At 32.1% G+C, this 27,907-nt stretch overlaps 1 protein-coding gene across 1 annotated transcript in view; it reads left to right on the top strand.

The window, feature by feature from the left end:
* LOC125073272 overlaps positions 1 to 27,907 on the top strand; it is an 87,431-nt gene that overhangs the window by 27,646 nt on the left and 31,878 nt on the right. The window contains exons 2-3 of the mRNA XM_047684025.1: positions 15,758 to 15,831; positions 15,971 to 16,195. Coding sequence (XP_047539981.1) covers positions 16,054 to 16,195 — 142 coding nt within the window. The 5' untranslated portion in view covers positions 15,758 to 15,831; positions 15,971 to 16,053. The remainder of the gene's footprint in view (positions 1 to 15,757; positions 15,832 to 15,970; positions 16,196 to 27,907) is intronic.

The following is a 27,907-nucleotide window of genomic DNA, read 5'->3' as shown; positions in this document are numbered from 1 at the left end:
AATTTTCATGTGCTTAATTTGTGTTTATAATTCATCTCGTGCTCGGTGGTGAAGGAAAACATCGTGAGGAAACCTGCATGTGTCTAATTTCAACGAAATTCTGCCACAAGTGTATTCCAACAACCCGCATTGTTGTCAACGCTGCTCGCGTGGACGAATATGCTCCAAACCTTCTCCTCAAGGGAGAGGAGGCCTTTAGCCCAGCAGTAGGAAATTAACAGACTGCTAATGATAAAAAAAAAATGAATATTTAAAACTACTCGCAAGATTGAATGTTGATTTGATATGATTATAGCAATTATTATTAATTTTCACGCTTGAGTCCACAGATTTTTAGTCCAATGAATTTCAGCTCTATTTAATTTATAATAAGAGCTTTTTAATAATATATCTATTTCATGTTTGTTTTTAAATGTCCGTTGATCACGTGACTACTGCATGTTACGTCATGGTGCCCAATCGATGCGGAATCGTCTGTAAATACGTCGATCCTTCCCCCTTTAATGTTTTCTTTAGGTTTAATGTAGATTCTGAATTGTAGCAATTCTCCATTATATGGCATTCACTTGGTGGTAGCACTTTGTGCAAGCCCGTCTCGGTAGATACACACCACTCGTCAGATATTCTACCGCTAAACTCAGTATTGTTTTGTTCCGGTTTGAAGGGTGAGCGAGACAGTGTAACTACAGGCACAAGGGACATAACATCTTAGTTCCCAAGATTGGTGGCGCAATGGCGATGTAAAGAATGGTTAATATTTCTTACCGCGCCATTGTCTATGGGCGGTGGTGATCACTTACCATCAGGTGGCCCATATGCTCCGCCAAACTATGCCATAAAAAACGACAGCTCCAATACGCTTAAAGCTTGGAATGGGGACAATAGCCCAAGAGGTCAGGATCGATCCTTGGACTTCGTCTTACTACATCGCGAGGCGGCATTCAAATCATTGCGCTAATGACGCCTCATACAACATAATTAAAGCTTATGTCACTTCTTAATTAGAAGAACATTTCTAATTTATACAATAGTTTACAATTAATATTACTAAATCAAACCAGTATTCTCGTAACATTTAAATATAAAATGTCTCGATCATAGTTTAATGATTTACGAGCGAACTGGAATACATACATCCATTAGGATATTTAAATTTTGACATTTCGAGCGCATCATCTAAATAGCTGGCAGTTTTAGTTCGGTTCGATGTTTCCGCGTTATATAATAAAACATATATATGCTGATTTTGAAATCACGAACTTAGTTAAAAAAAAACATATTATGTAACTCAATAACTATGTGGATATATTGACGTTCCCTTGCACTGCTAAGTTCGAGATAAATTGTAAAGAAAAACTAAGTACATAAAGAATCAGAGCATTTCAATCCAACATAATATTCATTCCCTTTATTCGCTTGAGTAGAATTAGATATTTTTAATTAGATATTCCCATTTATTCCTCCGTGACGAACTCCGTGGGCGAGTAGTGTGTACACCAGTTTTCATGGGTACGCCACTCCAAGGTCTAGAAAAAGTTCATTCTATTTCTATGTTGTCTTGGGTTTGGGTGTTTGTGGTTGTTACTTCTGATTTTCAAAACAGAAGTGCTTTAGCTACTAACATTGGAATCAGAGTAATGTATGTGATTTTGTCCTATATTTATTCATTTATTTTATTTATTCTATTATTGCAAAAATATTTTAAATTACAATCAATTTGTCAAATGTTTTGCTTTTCGTTTCGTGACACGGATCGTGGGTACAAAGCCCTTGACAAGGTTTTACTGGTTAATTTGTATGCATTCGGCGTAACTACGGTTGCGGGACTGGCGTAATGCCAAACTGCAATTCGTTATCGTATTCCGTTGCCAGTCAACAATACCGAATTATCATACACCGATATGAAATGCTACAATTGGATTGGTATATATATTAGGTCAGTCATCATTTACGCCTTATTGAAAATATCAATCATTTATCCATTAAATTAAAAATATATTAAAAAATTTGCGCGGAGGACGATTTTTTTTTTATTATAGAGTTAATTTCACCATCGATTTGTTAGAGAATTCCATTTCCGTCAACGTTTTCGTTTTGTTTTTTGTTTCGAATTAAATGGCGCTTAAAAGGCCTGCTGACATCCCCCAAACTCACACGCGAGCTATATCACGTGCAGAAACTAGTATAAAATAGTTCGATGTTGCGTGAAACTGCTAATTAATTCGTACAAGGTAAAATTGTTTGTCACAACACCTTGAACTTAACATAGACTCAAATATTTATCATGTGGGCGTCGCGACCTTACGCCAGGCATTTGACTGCAACGATGTAATATCATTGTTACCGTGTATATGTTACTGTAAAAGCTCGAACTACGGTAAATCTTAAGATTTAAGAGTAAGTTTTAGGATTTATCGTCATGAGTTGGTATATAGGTATATAGGTTATCGGGCTTTTACCATTCGAATTCAGTATATGCTAGGCTATTTACCGTGCCGTTAATGTAAATCCTAAGATGTACCATGTGAATGGTCGTTAAAGTTCGAATAGCAAACGTTTTTGGACATTTACCATTAATAATTGGTAAATCTTAGGTTTTACTGGAAAATTTGAGGATTTACCGTAGTTCAAACTTTTACAGTAACATATACTACAACTATAGTCTTGAATTTTGATGGTTAAAAGCCGTCTAGTGATAGCTGAATAATACGTAAGTACTTACGCAAACAGATGGAAATACACGACGTATTTTTTTTATTCATTATAAATTGTACAGGTAATTAAGATTTAAAAAAATGGTTTATGGGTTATTTTTTTTTAAATGGAATTTAGACCGAAGTTAGCTAGTCGATGTAAACGACCGCTCGCTGCTTAAATGGGTCCCAAGGAAATCATTATTATGTATCGTGTTTAGTTTCAAAATGCGAGTTCTAAGGAAATTTTTGGACCATTGTAAACCACGTTTTGGACTAAACTCTTTAATGATGGTAACTAACAATTTACACTTATAAGTCCTGAGCTTTAGTTTCAAAATAAATGTGACAATGCAAGTTAGTTTTTTTTTTTTATCTGTAATTGTATTTCTATTTTTAATCTGTATTTCCTACTTTCGATTTTTAGTATAGCAGAAGCTAAAGAATATGATATTGAAATTTTAAGTTTTTTACCTACATTTTTGAGTTTTTATATCTGTAAAATATGTTCACAGAATTAATTTTCAAAATAAACTATAACTTATTTTCTTTACTGCATTATGAACAGTGGCGTAGCTATCGTAGGGCCAAGTGGTGCAGTGCACCAGGGCCCCTGAGCTCTGGGGGCCCTCTAACCTAAGCTTTGAATAGAGATGAAGTATGTATTTAATTTACTAACGATATGTTCAACTCACTGTATCCTGTACCCTATTCTTATTACTATCTATAATTTTGAATGCCAATATACGTTAAAGAAGCGGCGAGGGCCCGATTCTTTTTCTATGCTCCGGGGCCCTAACCCACCTAGCTACGCCACTGATTATTACTATATAGTACAAAATATTTATTCGAATATAATTAAATTGCATAAATTTCACGGAATTTTAAAAGATCGTAAAGTATTTATAAACACATTATTCAATTTGAAATCGTGTCGTTTTTTTAAACTGTTTACATAACAGTGATTCTGAGAAGGATCTCTAATCATTTTTGAATTATTGCCTTCACGTGTGGAATGGAATTATTGCTGACAAAATACTAAATACGTTGATCACGATTTATACGAACATCGCAGCCACCTCACTCATACTAATTGACACACTAGTCTAGTTACTTCGAGTTTATGCGCTCCTGGTATCTTTGACATTAAGACTAAACAGGTACTCTTTTTAAACAAGGATATTTATTTGTATCATCTCTTCATTCATTCAGGATTTTTGCTTTCTGGGATTTTATAACGGGCATATAATGTAATCAATTCAATTCAATTTGTACTTCTTCGTTTCATGATCTCCTGGTACTCGAAACTTGACTTTAAGGATTGTAATGAATACTTTGAATGGTCTGTTGCAAGAAAGAATAAAAGGACACTCGCGCACTCAGTATAAGGATAGTGTGGTTCGTATTTATGCTGTCCTAGTACTGAAATTTTACAAATACGATAGAAGATAGTGACGTGCTATGTGACGAATTTTCTTTTTTACTTTATTCCCATAACCAGCTGAGTGTATTACGTATGTAAGTTTGGGCAAAATAGTGTTAAGAAGATCCGTCAAGAAACGCAGTAGTTACTCTTTTAAGAATTTTAAAAGAAAATGTTAACTAAATTTAATTAAACAACATAAGTTTTAGATATTTAGCTATAACGGGTGAAATGCTATTAAAATCATCACTCACAAATGTCTCAGCATCTCAGGTCCCTAACGCCATAACCGGTCGTTAGCTAATACATGCATACATTGCCAATATTTACCTAAGACTCAAAATATGTCCCATGTACCCTGACTCACTTTTCATTTCGCAACCCACCATATTTTTAAGTTACAACGTCAAACGTAGGAGTCGTTTTGACAAGGCTGTTCTGCTAAGCTATGACAAATAGACCGATGGTCATGTGATTATAACTCTCATTATATATTCATTTGCATACCTTACTTTATGAATATATATGTAATTTATGCAATCATATTGTAATGTTAAATTTTATTACATATAATAAACAATCGATTTTTACTTATTCTACTGATAGATATATGCCGTGTTAATGTCGGATTTAATATTGTAGATGACATTTGAGAATCTAATAATGGGTACAGATAAATTATAACATTGTTAACCCATAGACAAAGTTTATAAGTCAAGTTAATAAATACAGACAATAAAAGCAACAATCTTGTCTCGGGGTTTTTTTTTATATCAATGGTTGGAACCTTTTCGAGACGCAAAGATTAATAGATACATTTTTAATTAATATAATCTAAAAATCTAAATAGGTATATAATTGATACATTTAAATTTCATCATTAAGTTAATATCACTTATCGGTGGTAGGGCTTTATGCAAGCCCGTCTGGGTAGGTTAGGTTAGGTTAGCACTAACTCATCAGATATTCTGCCGCCAAACAGCAGTACTCAGTATTGTTGTGTTCCAGTTTGAAGGGTGAGTGAGCCAGTGTAACTACAGGCACAAGGGACGTAACATCATAGTTCTCAAGGTTGGTGGCGCATTAGTGATATAAAAGCGGGAATACCAAAGCTATACTTCCTATCAATATTTAATAATAATACTTTACGCCCAGAGGACAAATTTTCATTCAATTCCATAAGTTCTATCAACGTCGTATTTTTCCATAATTATTCATAAATAACGTTCCGTTTTTTTTATGTAATTAAAAAAACACAACGAGACAAAAATAAAATTGAAAATCGGTTTATAAACAGAGAACAAAAAGATACTGAACAGTTCGTCTTTGTTTATTTTTACATAGCATTACAATTATTACAATATAATTCGTAATGCTAACAGTATAATTAAAATCTACCTTCTGTAACTAATTATAACAAATGGTCCTAAACGACTTTCAATCCAAGTCATTATGAATTGAGCTATTAAGGTCTTTAATTACGAGTTTCAGATAAATATACACACGATTGTTATTGCATAATGGTCCATATTGTTTACGTATTAAAGATCTACAGGTGGACTGCTTGAGCTGTCAACTTGTCAAGTGTGAATAGTTTGATAGGCCAGTCGTCCACTGTATACGAATTATAGTATAGCCTCGAACTTTATCATATATATAAAACAATCGTAAAGGACCGTCTTTGTATTTGATATTATAATAAATGATATAAAATATTACTGTTGTTTAAAATAATGATGGAAAAAACCTGATATATACTTTTAACGTAATTCTTAAGAATCTAAATTATGACATTTAGTTCATTTTTATAAATTATATGTATATAAAAAAAATTAAATTCAATGTAGGTCCAAATAATATTAAGATTCTTCTTATATATAATAAACTAAATTTATCTGCAAAAGATCAATTAAGTGTTAAGAAAAATAAAATGAATTAAATGAATATCTGACTTGAATTATTTTAGCAATTATTCAACTAATAAGGCCTCTAGATTATGAATTTGATAAATAAACAAAATGCTTCGAACAATGTAATTTTAACATCCGTTATACGTAATGAATGTGTGAGTCAACGGAGATCTGCATCTTCACTCACTGTCAATGTAAGTTTTAATATGTGGAAAATCCAAGAATCATATACAAGACTTTATATGTATGAAATTAAAGTTGCATTTCTTTTGTCGGTTTTTTCAGATATGGTATTTTTTTCCGACCGGTGTTAGTTTTTTTTTACTTTGACTATCAATAAATGTAACGTTAACATATGATTAATCAATATATATGTATATTGATTAATATTTTATCTAATTTTCACTATAATAGGATGACTCCTACGTAAAAGAGACTGATATTTACTTGGTAGTAAATAGCACAACACACACACAGTAAGCATGGCACTTTTCTCGTCAGACTACCATATGCGTTTTTATGTATTAAAATGATCTTTAAAATATATTTCCATAATGCTTTTAATTGAAAACAAATGAAATGCTAAGAAAATCTGACAGCAACGCAAATAAACACATGTTTCGCTAAGCTAAAGCTAATCGCATCGCAATAGGTGGACGGTCATCATTATGGTCAAGGTGAACAAGGTACTGTCGGTCTGTTATTGAATAATAATGTATTCGAACTAATTAAACATCATTAAGATGAAACAAGAAAAACAATATCTTAATAGATTTTAAACCTGCGTTTTATAATATTCAAATAACATGAACTAGGTTTATTTTAGTTTAAATGACGACCTAGTTATCAAGACATGTTCTAAATTCAAAATATGTGTTATGCCATGTAAGACGAAGGGGTTCAACGTACAGCCTAAAATATTTTTTATACTTTGAAGCAAAATTACTTGATTTTCTAAGTAAAACCTGTTTATCGCATAGGAAATATACGTAGATATTTATCGGATTAAAAAAAAGGCAGATAGAGAACACGGGACGTCAAGTAACGAAATCGAATACCAAATAATTATCGAATACAAATTATCGGTAGGGATTAACACGCGCGTCATTTCGCACTACCGGGAATGTTTTCGCTTTTGTTGCTTCACCTTAAGCTAATGTTATCCGATTGTTTTGAAATCTGTGGACTTGCATGTCAATTTCTGCAATAGTAATATAAATATACAATAGGGGGCGCGTGAGCCATAGAGCTTGCAATATGATAAGGGTGTCCAGCCAAGTGCTTGGGTATCTACCACCCAGAATATTGTCTTTGTTTGTCAGTTTATAGGATCAGTCAGAATAATTACAACATATGAACAACTTGTACGGAAAAAAATATATTGTACGAGGTGTGTGTGTGTGTGTGTGTGTGATAGTGATGTGACCACTTACTATGGGGCTCATTCACCTGTATTTCTCATATAAATAAAAAATAAAGTATCTTTTATAATAGTATTGTGTAAAGATACAAGTATGACATTGTGGGTCTTATACAAAATATCTAAACTAATTTAGCAAGGTTAAAAAAGCTTCCAAAATAATTGTAGTCAGGAAGTAAAGAATTACTACATCGTTTGTGAACTTTGGATTAAAAAATTTTAGTGACATTTCGCATTGTCAAATTAGCTATTTAATAGTTGTACATCATAATCTGTTTCATAATTACGTTCACGTACACACATGGAGGTCAATATACACATTGGATTACGATAAATTTCCAAATATATTCCGATCTGAAACTGAATCCTTGTGATAATGGAATTGGAAAATGGATAACCAACAACGATTACGTTTTTATTCGATTCGAAAGTGAAAATTTATTAGTAGTATTTGTCGGTATCTAAACGTCTTAAGTCGTTTAATGAGAACATACTTATTCTGTGAATAAAATAATTCATTTACGTTCAGACCGAAAAGAAGAACATGTTATAAATATTACATTTCGTAACTGCATTCACTTGGACTTGTATCTTAATTTGTGGAGCGCCTTGGCCGCGATATCCGAGGGGTGTTTAAATGTTGTATCGGTACATTAAAAAAATTGTGTTCGTATTTCAATATAATTATGAAATTTTTTTTTGCAAAAAATAGAGTTATTTTAATTGACATAAAACTAGGAAGTCTAAAGAATGCACATTGCACGGCCTTCATATCGAAAAAAGCATCTAGATAAGTTCCGTGAATTGTTTACAGTGTTTATCGAAGCTTAAATTTTGTATTGTTTTAAGAATACACACTAACATAGAACATTGAATTATTAACCTAGACTACAAATAGTGTACATAAGGTCCACAAAAAAAAAACGATTAAGAATAAATCTATATAATTACAGGCAAGTATGATTAAATAAAATAAATGTTATTTATACTACATTGTCATATAGAATATAGTAAGTTAGTCTACAAGACACGTAATCAAAACGTAATGAAAAATTCGAATTATAAAAAAAAAAATGATTATTGTGATAATTAAAAAAAAAACATTTTTTTTTAATTCTAGGCTTTTTTTTAAACTTTTGTAATTAATGGGCGCTACATTTTTTTTAAATGTTCAATTTTATCTTGTATTTCATAATATTCCAGAACGAAACAGTGAAATGAAATTAAGAGTCTTAACCCAAATATGAAACAATAATTACCTAGGCGAGATGTCAAAGAGAGGAAATTATATAAAATTTAGTACCTATTTAATTCTGAAATTTTAATTCATTCGTGATTAATGCGTAAAAGTCACGTTAAATTTTTACTCTTTGAAATTTCCTACGAAGGTAAGATATTCACAGATAATGGGTCATTGGACCTTGCAAAGCCATTTTCGGATAGTCGCCATTTTGTCGAAATGTTTCCGCGAGCCCGCGCAATGTTAACGACATATTGACAGATGTCATATTGGTAAAAATTTTAAAAAAGAATTCGGTATATTTTTTTCGGATATCCGTATACGTCGAAACCTTCAAGTTTGGTTGTAATATCGATACTTATGCCTTGCAAATATTAAATTAAATATTCAGTCTCGATAATAAACCAACCAGTCGTAATTTGAAAATATTTCTTTTTTTTATTTTACTCTGTCTATTTATGACACAAGGCTGATATATCCTTGATCTTTTGCTAGTTGTGATATGCAAATATATTAATTTTTAGTGATTTTTATTTTATGTACAAAGCGGTTACAGTCTGAACTTATCCCGATTATCCAAAGATATAAATTATTTATATTTGTCATGGCGACAAGTCCAAGGTTCTTTTCGGGACAAATTCAAAAGGACTGGGTATTTCTCTTGAACCAAAGCAAATATCTGCACATCAAATATGTAATATTTGTTAAAAGCGGAAATCCTGCAAAAAGGCTAAGTAATACTGGTAAAGCCTAAAAAAAGACTAAAAAAAAAATTTACATATAATTTTAATACGGCATATATTTATTAAAAAAGAACTGCTAAAAATATTGTATCGAATCTTTTTTTTAAAAGTAAAGATATAAAAAGTAGCAGTACGTACTCCAGTACGGCGCCACCTATTCTAATACACACAAAACATCATCAATATCGGTCTAGCCTTAGATGTTCAGTAACAAACAGACGTACGTAAGAATTATACACAATAAAAGACAAGGAGGTTAAAAAGCAATACACCCTTCCAACTCGCTGTATCTGGTTAAAAAGTAGCTATTAACGAGGAACCATGTACCAGGCGAATATAAGCTTTAAAGAGTCGTCGCAACACTTGCTCCACTATACTGCTATTTTCAATGTTTGCTGGACGCTGTTTGAATAATAAGTATATGACGACATAATTTTGTAATAATTCATGAGGTACGCGGATTGGATAAGCTTAGTGAGCTTATTTATTACATTTTAGAAGTAAATAGAGCAGTTAGATTCGGGGGACTATTTGACTTGACTACTAATCATGAGAGCCGTGATGTTCTAGCAGGAAGAATAAGTAACTCTTAAACGAATATTGCGAATTCAAACAAGGGTAAACCACTTCAGTTCATTTACTGTTCGGTGTTGAAGGAAGACATCTTGAAGAAATACGAATTAGCTCCAAACTTGCTTTTCAAGAAGAGAGGAGGAATATACCCAGCTGTACGACATTCAAACTTTAATAAGATTTTTTCTGTTAATTACAAATATATAAAAATAAAATAAAACAGTATATACTGTACAAATAATTGTTACAGCAAACTAATTTAAATTAAAAGCATTCAACAAATACATCTTCCGTACATAAAATAGAGTAATTTGTTTTAGATTAACTTAAATATTATTCGCTCCTGAAATCTCCTTACACAAAAATGCCAAAAGAACTTTTGATTTGTTATTTTGTGAAAGGTTAACACATCATGTTCGATTAGTTAATTTAATCTTCATTAAAATTAAAAATTGGTACTTACTTTTAGATTTAAACAGCCGACATATTTTAACTTTTCTATGAAATGTTACGGCTACACCTTCTTAGAACTAGTTCTGTATCAACTGTTAAGGAAAAAAACATGAATATGCTAATTAAATTGCTCTACTACTACCAGGAACGATAAGATTAGAATTAAAGATACATATTAGTTAAAATCAATTTAATTTCAGTCGACTTGCGTAATCTAATTCTAAAATTATCGCCCCCTACAATCTGATATTTTACTAGCAAGCTTTAACACTAAATAGGTATATTATATTACTGTGCCTATATATTTATATTAGTTTTGAAGATTTTGATTGAATGATAACAGATGATTTTGAATATTAATTGTAGAGCGCGGCACGAATATTCCGACCGATACCAAATAATATAATAAAATTAGCTAATAGGAACGAATTTTTCAAATATATTTAAAACTTCGCCACTAAAACGGTAATTTAGTGGAATCAGAATGAAAATTCACACAGTATTTAACTTTAATAATTCTAAATACTCATGACAAAATCGATAGTAAAAAGTCGCAGGTTCGACCCGTTGGGATACAGCGGTCCCCACTTATAACACAAACTTTAATCTTTGAAGCGTTAAATAGGAACATTTGTAATTCCTTAGAATAGGACATTGCTACAATCTTTTTTTTTATAAATAAATAGTAAAGAAATACATTTCTAACAGTTACAATAACATAAATGTTACCAGATGATTTTTATTTAAATTAAAAAACAAAACTCTGGTGTCAGGACACTGTTAATTTTTCCCAAGAGGATTGGAATTGCCATTCGAGAGGGAAATGTTGCTCGCATTCTTGACACAATTTCACGCAATCATGATCGGTACAGTAAAATTTATTTTTCTGTTTAGTTACTTAAATTCACAATGTAAATAACTAAAAACAAAACATAATATGACATCCTCTCTCCTGTATATATTTACAATAGTATTCGTTATCTTTTTGTATTAACTGAAGTATCAATAGCCTATTCGCACTTAGTTTAAGGGCAACTACTCATAAAAGCTGTAAATACATTTAAAAAAAAAACAACTTTTACCACCTACGTGCCTACGACTGTTACCCGTTATGGTAAGGTAAGCTAACATGTGACGTCACCCGTTGAGTATTGTCAGCTGGTGACGTTTCATTGAAATTCTTATTCATACTAATAACATATCTTCCATTCATAATTTCTGTCACCGTGGTAGATTATTTCTCTATATTTAATTTAGTGGTAGTGTAGTTAGTTAGTTCTAGTCATCTACCGCCAAATGGCTAAATCAGTGTGTACACAGGCACAAAGGACATAACATCTTAGCCCACAAGGTTGGTGGCGCATTGGCGAATATTTCATAGAAGGTTAAGATCAGGGTCTTTGGGCGTTGGGCGAAATCTACCAGGAATACATCACTGTGGCAGAAATAAACAACCAGTTTTTTTTTTCGACATTAAAAACAGCACAGTTCGACCTTGAAAATTTTCTCCAATCGCGAATAGCTTAACTCGTAAAATTTTATATGTTATTTACTAAAAGCCTACCTACACTATATGTCCAGGTCGATTCCAAATTTGTCTTTTACTTAAGCGTGAAAGGAACCTACATGGATTGTTGTGACAAGCGCAGTGCGTTCGACTATTAACAGAAATTATGTCATTTACCAAACTCCGGGACATATCAGTTTGCCCAAGAAGAGAAAGGCGGTTACACGATTATGTAAATATTTCAGTATATACATATAGTATATTGTATACAAACAGATGGATAGGAATTACGCAGTCGGTCTAAATTAACTAGTACATAAACAAATCTATTGACCTGAAAACGTATAATTTACTGAACTGCGTATTGAATTGTTCTTAAGGCAACTCTAAAGTTAACTTCGAGGATGTACTTAGTAGTAAACGCCTGTTACTTTCCCACTGCTGGGCTTAAGCCTCACGCGCGATGATGGATTTCTTTGTATTTTCTTCACGAGCACGAGATGAATTATAAATCCAAATTAAACACAAGAAAGTTCAGTAGTTTGAATCCACAATATTCGATTAAGGAGCAGGTGTTCCAACAACCAGACCATCTCGGTTATGCATGTACTTAGTAAACTTCAAATAGAATTAAAGACAAGGCAAATTATAATTCCCTAGGGGTTTTCCGTAAGACGCTGCGTCAATAACTTACCTACGTCAGATATCATCAACGTGTACTTATTTGCTATGTCTTCATTTGATGAGATACTCTAATGATGTCGATATGATAATAATCATATATCATTCATTTCCTAATTCATATTTATGTAACTTGTATATGATTTCTTGATGATAATAGTATATAGATCTATTCGAGAATGCGTACCTACACGATGCAGTGTCGGTGTTTTTATAAATCTTAACAAATATTATTTAATTTATGTTCTTAGTTTGCTGTCTGTTCTTAGTCTTTTCACGCACACTAAGACATATTAGCATGAGCGTCACTCACTCACACTAATGCACACTTATAACATTATGTCTTGGAGGGGCGCGTCTTCCTGAGAAAATATATCTATGATATTTTATAAAGGGAATATACTCTTGCATTATTTTTCTTAATTGTTGCCAATTCGCTTATGTATGTCTTGCCTTTATACTGGTCTGACGATCTTTATATTTTTACCAACTGCAAAAGAAAAGATGCTCCCAATCCGCAGTATATCCGCGATTATCTCATACATGTAGGGATTGTGTTAGTGTACCTATAATATGTTAGGATCTGATGAAGACATCCCTCCGGGTCTTCGGAGATAGCCAAGACAACTCATCAATAGCCGAATTTCATTGAAATTTAACATATGCATAGTTTCCTCAAAATGTTTTCCCTCACCACGACGCACGAGATGTATTCTAACGAAAAATTAAGCAAATAAAAATAAAACGATACTTGGGTTTGAACCCGCAATTGTCGATTAAGACTACGACTCACTTAAAAAGACCACTTACTGGAATCAAATTAATTAATATAGTATATACTAGATAATAGTATTAACATATAAAATTACATAGTAGGACTAACAATTATGTGTATTACTTTCGCTCCTACTCTTATCTTATTAATTTCTAATAAAAAAAATGTCATAATTTCAATTATAATGCAAAGGAAATTAAATTCATATTAAAAAGGTCAATGAAACAATTAGGTAAGCAATAACCAATGTCGCTTCGTAATAACAAATTAGACGTAAAAACATCAACACTATCGTAACGCGTACTAGAGATCAGAGGAAAGGATGTTTGGTACGAACATCGGCTTCAAGCGAGTTGCTTAAGATTGTAAAACAAAAGGCAGATAGAAACAAGAAGGCTAGGAACATTATAATGAAGCAATAACCTCTTCCAATTTTTTTTAACAAAGTAAGATTAGTTACCTCTCAATATATTTGGAACAATGTTATGTATATTCATACTATTGATCACTTTGATGGAATCATTGCATGAACACGAGAAGTAAGGATAAGCTTATAACGCCAAGTTTCCGACTCTGCAAAGTCAATAAATCCTTCTTGGGGCAAGAAGCAAAAATTCCGCAGATATTTTTAACTTTGCCGTTTCATAATTTCAAATAGTTTGTAAAAAAAATAACATTCAATGAAATTTGATGAAAAAAGCGCGCACTTGTTGACTTTCAGGGAGGACATATTATATAACGTTGTATTACAAATGTTTCAAAAGAGTAACTACTGAATTTCTTGCCGGTTTTTCTCGCTAGCATCGACATTCTGAACCGGTATATTATATACCAGTTTATTACGTTTAATACAGTTGCGTAAAATGACGATTCCTACTTGAATAAAGTATATTTTGACTAACAGTGAATACAAACTTCCGGTAGTTCGAAACTAAGAGTCTTTTTAGTTTAAAAATAACATTAATCTCAAAAGTGCTCTAAATGTAATGAAGTATTATGTACTAGTTGTTCTTGTTTCATCAGCACGCAGCTTCACGTAATATTATATAAGAGAGTATAAATAGGAGAACAATGAATTGACGACCTCCGTGGTCGAGTAGTGTGTACACCGGTTTTCATGGGTACGCCACTCCGAGGTCCCGGGTTCGATTCCCAGCCGAGTCGATGTAGAAAAAGTTCATTAGTTTTCTACGTTGTCTTGGGTCTGGGTGTTTGTGGTACCGTCGTTACTTCTGATTTCCATAACACAAGTGCTTTAGTTACTTACATTGGGATCAGAGTAATGTATGTGATGTTGTCCAATATTTATTTATATTTATTTATTTATTTATAACTTCGAATCTTTCTTGTCTAAGAGATACACATTGGGCGCTATGAAATAATGACTAGAAAAATGATGTGGCAATAAATTAGAAACGTAATCGCTTCCGTATGTACCTTGCACCACAAGCACTTGCTCACGTCCAAGCTCTTGCGATTTCGTGTCGCAATATTTGAACCAGTGACCACATTCGTAACATTCGACAGGCTGAGACTAAACTGGTTCTTTGATTACTATATGTAGTTTTTTTTTCTGACAACGGCGCAATCAATGAAGCTAATGCACTAAAAGAGGTTGTATATAATATATTAGTGATTATTTAAATCCAATTTGGATAAATGAGCTCAAAGCGATATCCTTTCTAAATATTCAATACAAAATATCGATGTGTAATTATGTTTATAAAGATTGTATGCCAATAATTTAAAAATTTTACTTTTTAAATTTTTGCTACAAGGACATTTGTATCGCTTTATTCAGCCAAGCGTACCGAACGATTTAAATAATTATCTCAATAATATTATTTTCCAAAAACCCACTCATTACTTATAATAGTATGTTGAAATTGTATCGTATTGGAACATTACAAAATAGTCTACTATTAAAAAGGGAAAACATGATAGTATTTTATATTTAGTGATTATTATCTGATACAAACATTAGCGGATTAGTGACGTGAACAACTTGAGTAATGGGTTATCGATGTCGATTAATGGCAAGATATTGTTGTAACGTCTGACGGTTAAAAAGCAAATCTGTCAAATGAACAATAAACAATGTTCTTGCTGGAATTGTAAAGAATTAAAAAACTTAAGATACCTATCTTGTATGCGGTTTTATTTCGTGACCTTTAAGTATGTTTTTTCTTAATAGGTATAATTACTAAGTAATATTATTTTTTTCTACAGTTATTTTTGTTTTGTGAGATTAAAATTCGAGTGCTACTTACATATTTATTGTAATGAAAACTTTGACGCTATTAGATAAGATCTTTAACCAAATAATTTCTTTGTTACAGAACAAAATGCGGCAGAGTTTATGATATTGTTGCAATAAGAAGACCGAACTCATGTTTCACAACAGCCTACGGAGGTGAGACATAGAAAACATACCTACACTTTCCATTTAGTAATATTAATTCCGGCTCAAATGTTTTTTTAAATGACTACTATAAAATAGTAATATTACAAATCACCCCCCGAGCAATTATTTCACAAGTAAAAATTTACAGATTAATAATATCAATGAGCGAAAAATCGATTTAATCGATAATAAGACAGACGGGGTACCAAAGATCGGGTACCCCCGTATCCGATGTCTGAAACTGGTATCAAGAAAGAGACGCAAGAAAGCGATGGGGTAGCCAAGAGCGAGAAAGCAAATACTGAGATCAAGGAGAAAGAGGGGAAGCAAAGATCTGTGTCGTTTAATAGGGACGTACACGTTAAACGATTCGGTGAGTCGATAGACATGTAATGGTATCCCTTTGACATCCAATTGCTTGCAATGTATAAAAAAATATATAAAGAAGGGCAAAAATAAATTTAAAACGAAAAGTAACAATGAATAACAAGGCGCCAAAACTTAACGTCATATTTGACTTTCATTTTAATTTACACAAGAATATATTTTGATATAGTTATATTTGAAATTAGTTTTATTGAGATATATTCAATAAATTATGGGTAGATAATATTAAACATTGCAAATAAATGGATAAATCCAAGTAGTACGGTCTATAAAGGGATGCCAATTAACCGACTAATTTTAATAAACTTACATAAGTAACAATGGTGTAAAACGTGGCGTCTTTTTAATTTACTCAGATATTCAATTAATCACTATGACTAACTTAATGACTAATAGATCTTCCGTCTTTGTAGATTTTTATCTTTTCACTCTTCGGCATGACATTTGTCACGATTTTTTATCTGTACTAAAAAAATCGTTTAATAAACAAACGTAAAAACTGTTTAATAACGGTCCGTACTTTTGATTATAACTTAATTCACATATATAAATATTTTATTTTTATTATGGTAACATACAACAATACATTAAATAACTAAATTATTTCTAGGACGTAAACAAACATACTATCCAATCAAAATTAAAATGACATTACGAAGCAAAGAAATAAAAAAAAAACATAATAATAGTATAATCTACAATAAAATAGATTAACAATTATAATTATATAATCTCAATCGATATCTAGTTTAGATATATAGATATATAGATGTATATTATCGAATGAAACATAATGTAGGTCTTCCTCGGATCCGTCTCACTCGCTTCGTTATGACGGTACTCTGTGAGTCAATAAAATCGAACTTTTATTACACTATTTTTGTAACATTTTATATTTGGAACAGTTTTATAAAAATAGTTTTTAATATACTTGAATTTAAACACCACCAGACTTGGAATAATTAAGGTGTGTTCCTTGTGTGTTTCTCAAAAAAAAAAAAAAAACTAAAGGTAACAAATTAAATCATTACGTTAATTACATCGATCTAATACATTGACGTTCGAAACGATTATTCGTTATATTTACAGTTGATGTGTTGATACCGCCTTTAAATCGATTCACAAGCGAACCGGACATTGCAGATTAACAAATATATTTCTGCAAATAAAAACGACGACACATGTAATAAAACAGTTTTGTATAAATCTAAAGAATGAATGTCATCATATATTTAATTTATTTTCAATACCGTTTCATTTTGTAATACCGTTTTCACTAAGAGATTATCTTGTAACCAGTCGAGTTAAAATTAAGCAAACCAACATAACTCACCAATGATCTAAATAATATAATTAAATCGATTTAAAATATAACTAAAATTTAAAACTAATATTGATTTAAAGGCAGGCTGGCTAATGGGCCACAATGGTATGTAGTCCCCCATCGCCCATAGATACTACGCTCTAAGGAATTTTAACCTTTCCTTACATTTCCAATGCGCCAACAACATTGGTAACGAAGATGTTATATCCCTTGTAACTGACTCGTTGACCTTTCAAATCAGAACACAACACAACACCCAGATCAAAAAACAAATCACTATTGTATAGGGCACTAGTGACGCATTGGGCTTATAAGGATTTCTTATTTCTCACCATGCCATTGTTTATACATGGTTCTGACCACCTACTATCACGTGCATCAGTCTGCCTGCTTATATCAAATATATACATTTTTTTTTAATAGAAACGCATTCGTCACAAACGACGTTACATTAAGTTTTATATATAGATATTTAGATTCAGTGATTCACGTCACACTAAATGGTAATAATTAGAGCCGGATAGTGTTGTCTGTTGTTGATAGTTATCGGTTTTTTATATCGCGGTCGTGATTGCATTGACCGTGATTTTAGTTAAGTTGGAATTATTCGGCAGGACGATTTTTTTCCATCTGAAGTTTGGATATTTTTTATAATTACTTTAAGTAATTGTTTATTACAGATTTACCGAGTAAATGAACCGTAAATCTTCCGTAAACCATCCTCGGAATATAACAACTCAGTGACAAATGTGGAAACTATGAAGCCCCGTGGCTGCGAGAAAAACCAAACACTTATTAATATAGCGACCCGCTCCGGCATCGCACGGATGCAATGCTGATATTTAAAATACAGATTCATTTAAAGTACATGCTGTAATGGGCCATATTGTTGTATATTAAATGCACAATGTTTTTGAAGTTTTTAATACTTGAAAATTGTTTATTTACGTCATCACATTACAAACATATACACTATCAGTGTTTTTTTACTATATTATGTATGTATTATACATATAAACTTTCCTCCTGAAACACTATCCTCCAAAAAAAATTGCATCAAAATCCGTTACGTAGTTTTAAGTATCTAAGCATACACAGGGACAGACAGACAGCGAGAAGCGACTTTATTTAACTATTAACAATGTATTTGAATATTAATAAAAAAATACGTATATTTTCGGGCTTTTCCATTTAGATTAAAAAACATGCTTAATAAAAAGCCAATCGTTTAATTATTCGATTAAAAAATATTTCCTCGTCACAGTACGATTATTTCAGTAAAAAAAAAAACAAAGATTTTTTTTACGCTATATTATATTTAAATAACAGATTTCAACAAGTCGTTTTGATACCGGAGCACATATTTCTTATAAGTGCAGATTATATCGGAGCTCACAAAAAAGGTTCTATTTAAAGGAGGTGTTAATTATATTCAATCCACGCTTAGTTAAGTCATTTTGATCGCGATTAAAAATAAAACATGCAATCGTTGTATTGAATGTCCATTCTGTATACGAATTAAGGGGGCAGTAATAAAATAATTAGTCGTTTCTGTCTATGATCTTTTTATTTTCTCACGACTCGATAGTTTAAGTTTAAAATGATATTGTAAAACACTTAAGATATTTAATTATGTTTTTACGTACGTCCTGGTGACTAATTCTACGAACGAATTGCAGTAAACGAGTTTATTGCAATCGAAACGCTGCTTAATTCTACTAACACAACCATTCAATTGCGGTTTGATCAAAGTTTGATCTTATTAGAATCAGGAACGTATTTTAACTATTTTTAATTTACGATATCGGTAGGCGGACGTGCAAATAGGTCACCTGATGTTAAGTGGTCACTACCGCCCATAGACAATAGAGTTGTAAGAAATATTAACCATTCCTTACATCACCAACGCGCCACCAACCTTGGGAACTAAGATGTTACGTCCCTTGTGCATGTAGTTACACTGGCTCACTCACCCTTCAAACCGGGACACAACAATACTGAGTACTGCTGTTTGGCGGTAGAATATCTGATGAGTGGGTGGTACCTCCCAAACAGGCTTGCACAAAGCCTTACCACCAAGTAAAATTGCCTGTAAATTTCCCACTGCTAGGCTAAGGCCTCCTCTCCTTTTGAGGAGAAGGTTCGGAGCATATTCTACCACGCTGTTCCAATGCCAATGGTGGATAAAAAAATTAGTCGAATTATCCCCCAATTACGATTCTATGAATATTAAAATCAGGAACGTATCGTAATCATAAGTAGAATTGCCCTCTGTATGTTTTTTATTACTAAACTAGACAAAAATAAACCAAATGAGAATCGTAATATCCGCTACGTTACAACACAAAACGATTTATTGTTAATTTATATCCATTTCAGCTGCTTAAGGTATCATGATTAGGCATAAATAAACTTTTTACAGAAACGTGGTAGACTAATTTCGTGGGAGTATTTAGTATTACAAAAACCGTTTAGGCTGAATCAAAGAGGTTTGATTACATCTATGTCGGTCGAGTTAAAATTGTTTCAAGGTCTAAAGAGTTTAGTCTATGGACCATTATCTTTTTTTGGTTGGTTTATAATAACTTAGATCCTTTGGCTGGCGTCGCATTCACTGTAAGAAGGATTATAGTTTTTGCAATACCAGTTTATCTCATTGGTGAAGGCGACTCATCATTAAATCTACATATTTAATCATTTATCTTCCCAAATGAATATGGATGGTAGATTATAAATCATATTCTGTATGAAAAATTAATAATTATATGATTTTCAGTCAATTATACTACGATAATATCTAATACTCCTTTCGTGTATATTACATTAAAAAAATAATAAGCATTTATTATTATTTATTAAGATCACGTGATAATAAAGGAATGTCTACTTAGATACAAATTATTTTATTTGAGGCCAAAAAAAAACCATAAAAGTATAACAGGTCGTCTTATTGCCACCACTCAAGTTCGAATTAGAAGCTCGTAATTGGGAACTAAGTTTTTTTTTTTTTGTAATACAAAACTGTATACATATCATTACAGGACATAGTTGTCCTAATTCGATATTACAGCACGTTTAACAATATTTAAAATAACTTATGTTATGTTCTTGTGCCTGTAGTTACACTGGCTCACTCAACATTTAAACCAGAACACAACAATAATAAGTATTAATTTTTGGCGGCAGAATACCCTGCCAAATAAACAATCAATAATTTCGTTCACAGAATCATCTATTAAATCATACAGTTACACTTCTTAGTTCTAATTCTATCACATGTTTGTTAGACAAATTTGAACAAAATGTCAGTAGTTACGCTTACGTAAGCACGCTATCGACGGACTGCGGGCTTATTTGCGAAATACTAAGTACAAACGCAAACTGAAACTGCTATTAGTGAAATGGTTTCATGTTGTCTGCTATTGCACGAGTCTTGTTATTTTTATCAATGTAGATTACATCGTTTTGTGTTATATTAATCTCGGAGTACTCAGCGAATGGATTGCCTTATTGTTATAATATTATATTTGTTTATTTGCCAAGAATTATATGTGAAAAATTTGTCAATGATAGTCCATTATATTTAACTAAAGGTGTGAAAATATTTTTTTTTATAATATAGGTAGGCGGACGTGCAAATAGGCCACATGATGCTAAGTGGTCACCACCGCCCATAGACAATGGCGCTATAGAAAATATTAACCATTCCACACACCGCCAATGCGCCACTAACCTTGGGAACTAAGATGTTATGTCCCTTAAAGTAAAGTGATAATAAACTTGGTCACTTTACTACGTCATAAGTTCATTGATTTCCCATTGGTCTAGTTACTAGGTCCTGAGATCGGTGAGGTAGGAAATTTTTCAGTAAAGCCATTGGTCCTCCGCCTGAACTCTTTCGGGTCTTGTCGGATTTGGTGTCCATCAGATTATGAGAGGGTATAGTGCGTGCGAGAGCGAGAGAGAAAAGGTGAAACCTTCACCAAAGTATGTCGTTTAAATTGTCAAATCAATATAGATGAATGAAGATAAGGTAATGTGCAATTTATCGGATGATTTTTTTTTATTTTTAAATAAATAGTTATAATTCTTATTTTATTTTAATTGTATTTACGACCAGACCCTAGTCGGTTTATGTATTTTCAATCTATTATGCCTTTTAATAAAATTCGACCATTTATCTACTCAACATTTTTTGAAAGCTAGATATTTATGTAGATTAACTTATGTATGTAATCATCTTTATGTGCTTCATTTGATATATAACTCATACCTCCAAACAGCAATAATAAATATTATTGTGTTCCGGTTTGAAGGATGAGTTAGCTAGTGCGACTACAGGCACGACAGACATAACATCGTAGTGCCCAAATTTGATGGCGGATTAGTAATATGTGGAATGATTATTTTTTCTAAATGTACTCAATTGCGAGTCCGTCTACATGTATAACATACAAAAATAATTAAATATCATTTTTGTTAGTAAGTTTGTTCGACGCAAAAACGGAATTGTTAGCGTACGTATTATAACAGTTCAGTATATTATACTTATTAAAGGATTATTAAATTAATATTGAAAATGTATTCTGAATAACCAGCGGTTCCGGCATCTCGTAAACAATAAGTCATAATGACGAAACAGAGTGAATATAACCGGGGATAGAACTAGTCGTATCACTTGTAACAGCGATGTATGAAGCAATTTGCTAGGACACACTCCAGCCCGTCAAGTGTTGAAGTTTATGCACACATACGCAACCAAGCGAGGCGTTGGCGAAGCGAATAGCAACCGAATACAGGTTTATTAATCAATGTAGATTCAATGCACGTTTATATTCAAGTGATATTTGGAATATAAGAACGAACCATCTACTAATACTGTAAATGCGAAAGTTACTCTGTATGTTCGAGTTTCGAATTATTAGCTAGTTTCGAGTTAACTTAAACAATGTACGTAGAATTAATTTGACAGATACATAAAGAAATGGTAATTCGTTAAATGTATACAATACATCTTACAAATGATTATACATAGTTAATATAAATTATTAGAATACAAGTAAAGGGTAACATTTCTCACAGTATCATGTCTATGGACGGTGTTCACTTACCAACAGAAAAAAATATTTAAAAAAAAATCAACATAAATGACTAATTGCATATTAGTAATTTATATATATTTAGATACTAGCCCGCGATTTCGTGCGCGTTATTTGAATTTAAGTTATTTGGATATTGTAGCGTGATTTTATTTTTATTCTATACATAATTCTAAAATAAAGAAGCCTAAGTTACTCCTTATTACATCCGATATCTGCCAGTGAAAGTCCCGTCTAAATTAGTTCAGCCGTTCCAGAGATTAGCCGGAATAAACAGACAGACAGACTGACAAAAATTGTAAAAAAAATGTTTTGGTATATGTACCGTGTACATACATATGCATTTAGTAAAAATGGGTTACTTTAATATTACAAACAGACACTCCAATTTTATTATACATATATGTATAGAAGATGAAATTATTAGTTCTTGTCTGATATTACTTAGCAAATATTTTTATCGCTGTACTATTCGCTTAGCTACGCGTAAGTGGCTTCCGCACCTTAAAGTACCGGTCGCTTGTAATTGTAAATTGTGTATAAATTATGTAACAAGTTGACATCAATTGTATTGACATAAATAGTTATTGTTTTTATCCAACTACTTCGGGTGTTGTTATAAATCCGTTTTATGTTTGTAAATACTCGAACTTAGAAGTGAATCTAAATTGCTAGAAGTAGTTTTGTAGTTGGTGCTTTAATAAATCAGAGATTGCTAAGATAGCCTTTAGTGGCACAATCTTCGATGTTTGAATATTAAGTGTGTGACGTCATTTATTACACGACTGCTCAAAAAAGGAGTGTACGGCTTTTTAATGTTTAGTAATTGAATAAGATATATTTACTGAGTTTATTTTTAAATTTTAGAAGTAAATTAAGTATAAAAAATAAAAATCATGCCCATATAATTATACAAATTCCTAAAACGATCAGTTTTCAGACATTTAAAATTTAGTGCTTTTAGTGGTTAGGGGATAAGGAAAGTTCTCATTATTTCTATTTAATAGGTAAAATACATTATAATATTAAATATTCTGTAAAAATTATATTTTGTGGTATATTTATTGTTTGTTATCGATACTTGAATAATAATGATTGCAGAAGAAAAGTTAACGTCTAAAAATATTTAATATAAGGGTAAATGTTTGATGTGTGTTCAACGTACAAACATCTAATGCTTATTTTCTGATGTATTTATATCTACGTCTATCACAAACGTATAATTATAAACATAAACTATGTAAAGTATAAGCTTGTACCATAAATGTCCGCAACAAAACTAAGAGAATCCAATTTAAATATTCTGTAATTTACACAACTTTTTGATTAATAAGCATAAAATTAGCATTGCCAAAGGTTAATATCAATTAGGAATAGCAACGGGCCAAGTATATAGCCTTGCGGCGGTCCTCATTCAGTATCGTGTGGGTCGTCCATTTCGGCTTGCCACTATACAGACACGCCTCATAAGGATTGGATGACGGTACTTAATATATGATCTTAAAAGATAAGCATCGACATTGACCCATTCTGTAATACCATGTGTGGTCAACTCTTTCGAAAGCTTCGTTAAAATTGGAATTGAAGTTTTAATACTTGGATGATAGAATACTTTAAATACGAATTAATAATGCCAATTTAGAATCTTGTTGATTGACTTTTAATAGACTATACTTTTGTGAACGAGGATTAATTGGTTGATGACTAATTAATACGAATAAGAAATAATACTTTGTTATTTCAAAGATAATTTCAAGGATAACGCTAAGGGTAAACTTATTGTTACATGTTATAAAACAAAGTCCCCCGTTGCTTCTGTCTGAAAGCGAGAAACACAAAAACTCCCGGTCGGATTTTCATAAGGCCGTTGCCAACAGACGAAGTGACTCATGAGGTAGGTTTAATTGTATAATTCATAAAGGTGTTTTATAAATCGACTGAAATATCATAATGATTAATGAATACATCGGAAAAAACATGCTGGGAGGTTTACTGATACCAAACCAATAAACATTTTATGAAAATCCTGTTTTCACCCGTGCCAAGCCGGGACGGTTAGCTAGCAATGATCATGTCATCCTGACCTATTTCGGCGGCAACCTTAAAAGACCTATTGAATAATGCTTTTAATGCTTTTACGCGTTTCCCCCTCATGATATAGGGGAAATGTGGGGCTCGCCGGCGCTGAAGGCACGGTAATACCCACTAGAAAACCATCGGTACCCACACCGTCTTGTCGGTGGTATACTACAGTGACGTCCCGACGGTAGAATCTCAAGGGAAAGTAACCAACTACGTGAGACGTAGGACCAACGGCTATACATGCTTTCCAAAGAACGGGTGGTGTACACACTTCTGACTTCTAGATTCTGATGCTATTGAGTTACTGAATTTTTTTTCGATAGAAATATTCAATAATTTTTCTGACCGCTCGAACTTGGGTTTTAACACAAGAACTCGGGATCAGCTGCCATATACCACTCGACCAACGACGCAGGAGGTAGCTAGTAAACTCATATAAAACAACAAACACCTATTTTACATGAGGTGTTAATTGGATAATTTTTATGCGATTGTTTTGGAGTATATATCACTATTAGTAGTAATAAATAGTTTATATAGGTTCAAGGTCGTCTATTCACTTGAATCTTATGGCTCTTAAATAACATTAATCTGTTAAATAAAAACTCTAACAAGTTCTATAAAAAACCACTCACCTACAGAACAGTAATGTATTCGTCTAAACTATTACACAAACGTCCTTAATGCTCCCAAGTAATATATCACTAACTAATTTACATTAAATCCACATTTATTTGCCAAAAAAAGATTTCTTTTAAGTTTTTCGCAACGTAGGCCGAATTAATTTATCTAATGTCAGACTCAATGATTTAATTATATATTCAAATATTTATTGTTTTTCTAACCGTATCGACTAGACATACCTACATACCTGCTGGGACGAGACCTCTTTTTTCTTTTCGTTGCTCATTTCACCTTAAGTAAACATTTGTCGCAAATATACATTACTGGTTAATTGTCCCGGCTTTGTTCGGGTTAAATTTATGCAAAGTTATGCCTCTTACTTCCCTCCATTGAAGTTGTAATTTTCAAAAAACCTTTCGTTCAATGCAACAGATTTGTCTATGGCTTGAGTGGTAACATATGTAATTAAGCAGACTATATAAAATATAAGAAAAAATAAGAATATATAAAAATCGCGTGTACAATCAATTATTTTATTGATAACTATCTGCCATATATAACATTCATACTATGGCCATACCCATTTCCCCTTTTTTTTGGAAAAACGCATTACGCGTTCCTACATGGGCCTCCAAATTCTTAGGGGGGATTCCCGGGGTACTGAGAACCCTCCTAGTCCCTGCGGCGCCTATTGAGACGGGGGGAGAAGGTGCGCGTAGCGTTGTTTCCTCCTCCCCGGTTTCCCATTTCCACTACTTGAAGTTGAAATTTTCAAAACATCCTCAGTGAGCGTCTGCATGCTAAATTTCAAATCAATCGGACCTATAATTTCAGAGATCTCATGATGAGTGGCATTTAGACTACCAATTTTCTGGAAATCCAATTTTATCCACATTTTTTTTTCCGTAAGAACCATCTAGAAACTACTAAACCTCTTAAAAGAAAGATGAATGCGTGACCACTGGTAATAGGGATTATTTATATATATATAATAAAATCTACTATTGCAATCAAATAGCAACATTTAAATCGTCGCCACTTTACTTGATTACTGTTTATACAAATTCCATTGACTACATACAATAACATCTAACACGTGTTTACTAGTTCATAAAGATAATAATTATCGGTATTATATTAAAATATGGTCGTTTTTGTAGGCGGCAAAAAGTATGAGTTTAAGCGAAACTATCAATTATATAAGCCACGTGGGCTTTCAATTCGAAACCCATCGTCGTATCCATTATGACTTAATAGACATTCTTGACATAAGGCCGATTACACATAATCTAATATACATAGATATATAGGCCTTATCTTCAAAATGTCTGTTAAGTAATCATAAATAAGATAATGTGTTATATAAATATGTTACTTTAAAAGCTCAAACTACGGTAAATCTTAAGATTTTCCAGTAAAACCTAAGATTTACCGATTATTAATGGTAAATGTCCATAAAACTTTGAGATTCGAATTCGAATTTTACCATAATTCACTTTCATGTTAGGTCAGGTTAGGTTCAAATGGTAAAAATTTATAATAAATACTTACATTTACCAACTCATGTCGGTAAATCTTAGGTTTTACTGGAAAATCTTAAGATTTACCTTAGTTATGTATATTTATATGAAGTAATATTATTTATGTGTCATGTATATTTATAAAGAAGAGTAACTACTGAGTTGCTTAGCGATTTTTCTTGGTAACACTACACGATTCAATACTTTTGAACTACTTAAGCAATAAAAAAATTAAAATTATTAATGAATTTTGTATATTTTACAATATTAGAATTGAAATATTTTAAAGACTAAACTCTCTTGGAATTGGGTGAGCGTTTATTCGCCATCTCGAAAAATACTTTTTATCAAATATTCTCTAAAGAGTTCATGGTACGAAAACCATTTTCAATCATCGATCTATCCTTTGAAAAAGATCTATCATTTTACTTAGTTTGAGCTTGTGGCAAGCCTATACCTGCATCCCACATTACGAATTCCGTACATTGACCTTGCGCGACGAATCTTACTAGGTACGATTTGATTGATGATTCTAAATAGTCAATAAAATGTAATTTCACATCTACTACACCTTTACATACGTCCTTTTATTCTTAGTATTATTTTTTATATATTATTATATACAAGATTATATCCTAACTGATATTATAAATGCAAAGATTCGTTTATTTGTTTGTAAGAATCGGCTTCGTACAAGGCTTCGTGCAAGTAATAGGTATCTAGTACTCCATACTCATAATATATTCTACCGCCAAACATCAATACTCATTGTTGTTGTGTTCCAGTTTGAAGGGTGAAGGCAATATTTTTCAAGCCTCTAATAATAATGGGGGTGCTGACCATATAATGTTAGGTTATATTATTTGAAGCGTACATTTAGGTTAATTTCTTTTTTATTCGTTTAAATATCGGGCAAAAGTATGTTAATCGAAGCTCGTGTTCGAATCACATTTATTTTTTAAGTTTAGTTTGAGTGATTGGCTTTTGGCCTCGACTAACCAAATAACGGTCACCAATTATAAATTTATAACACATTTAATTTAAATAAT

Source organism: Vanessa atalanta, chromosome 24 (genome assembly GCF_905147765.1).
Source record: "Vanessa atalanta chromosome 24, ilVanAtal1.2, whole genome shotgun sequence".
Lineage (NCBI taxonomy): Eukaryota > Metazoa > Arthropoda > Insecta > Lepidoptera > Nymphalidae > Vanessa > Vanessa atalanta.
Note: the sequence above shows the minus strand (reverse complement) of the source record. Positions and strands in the feature narration are given on the sequence as shown.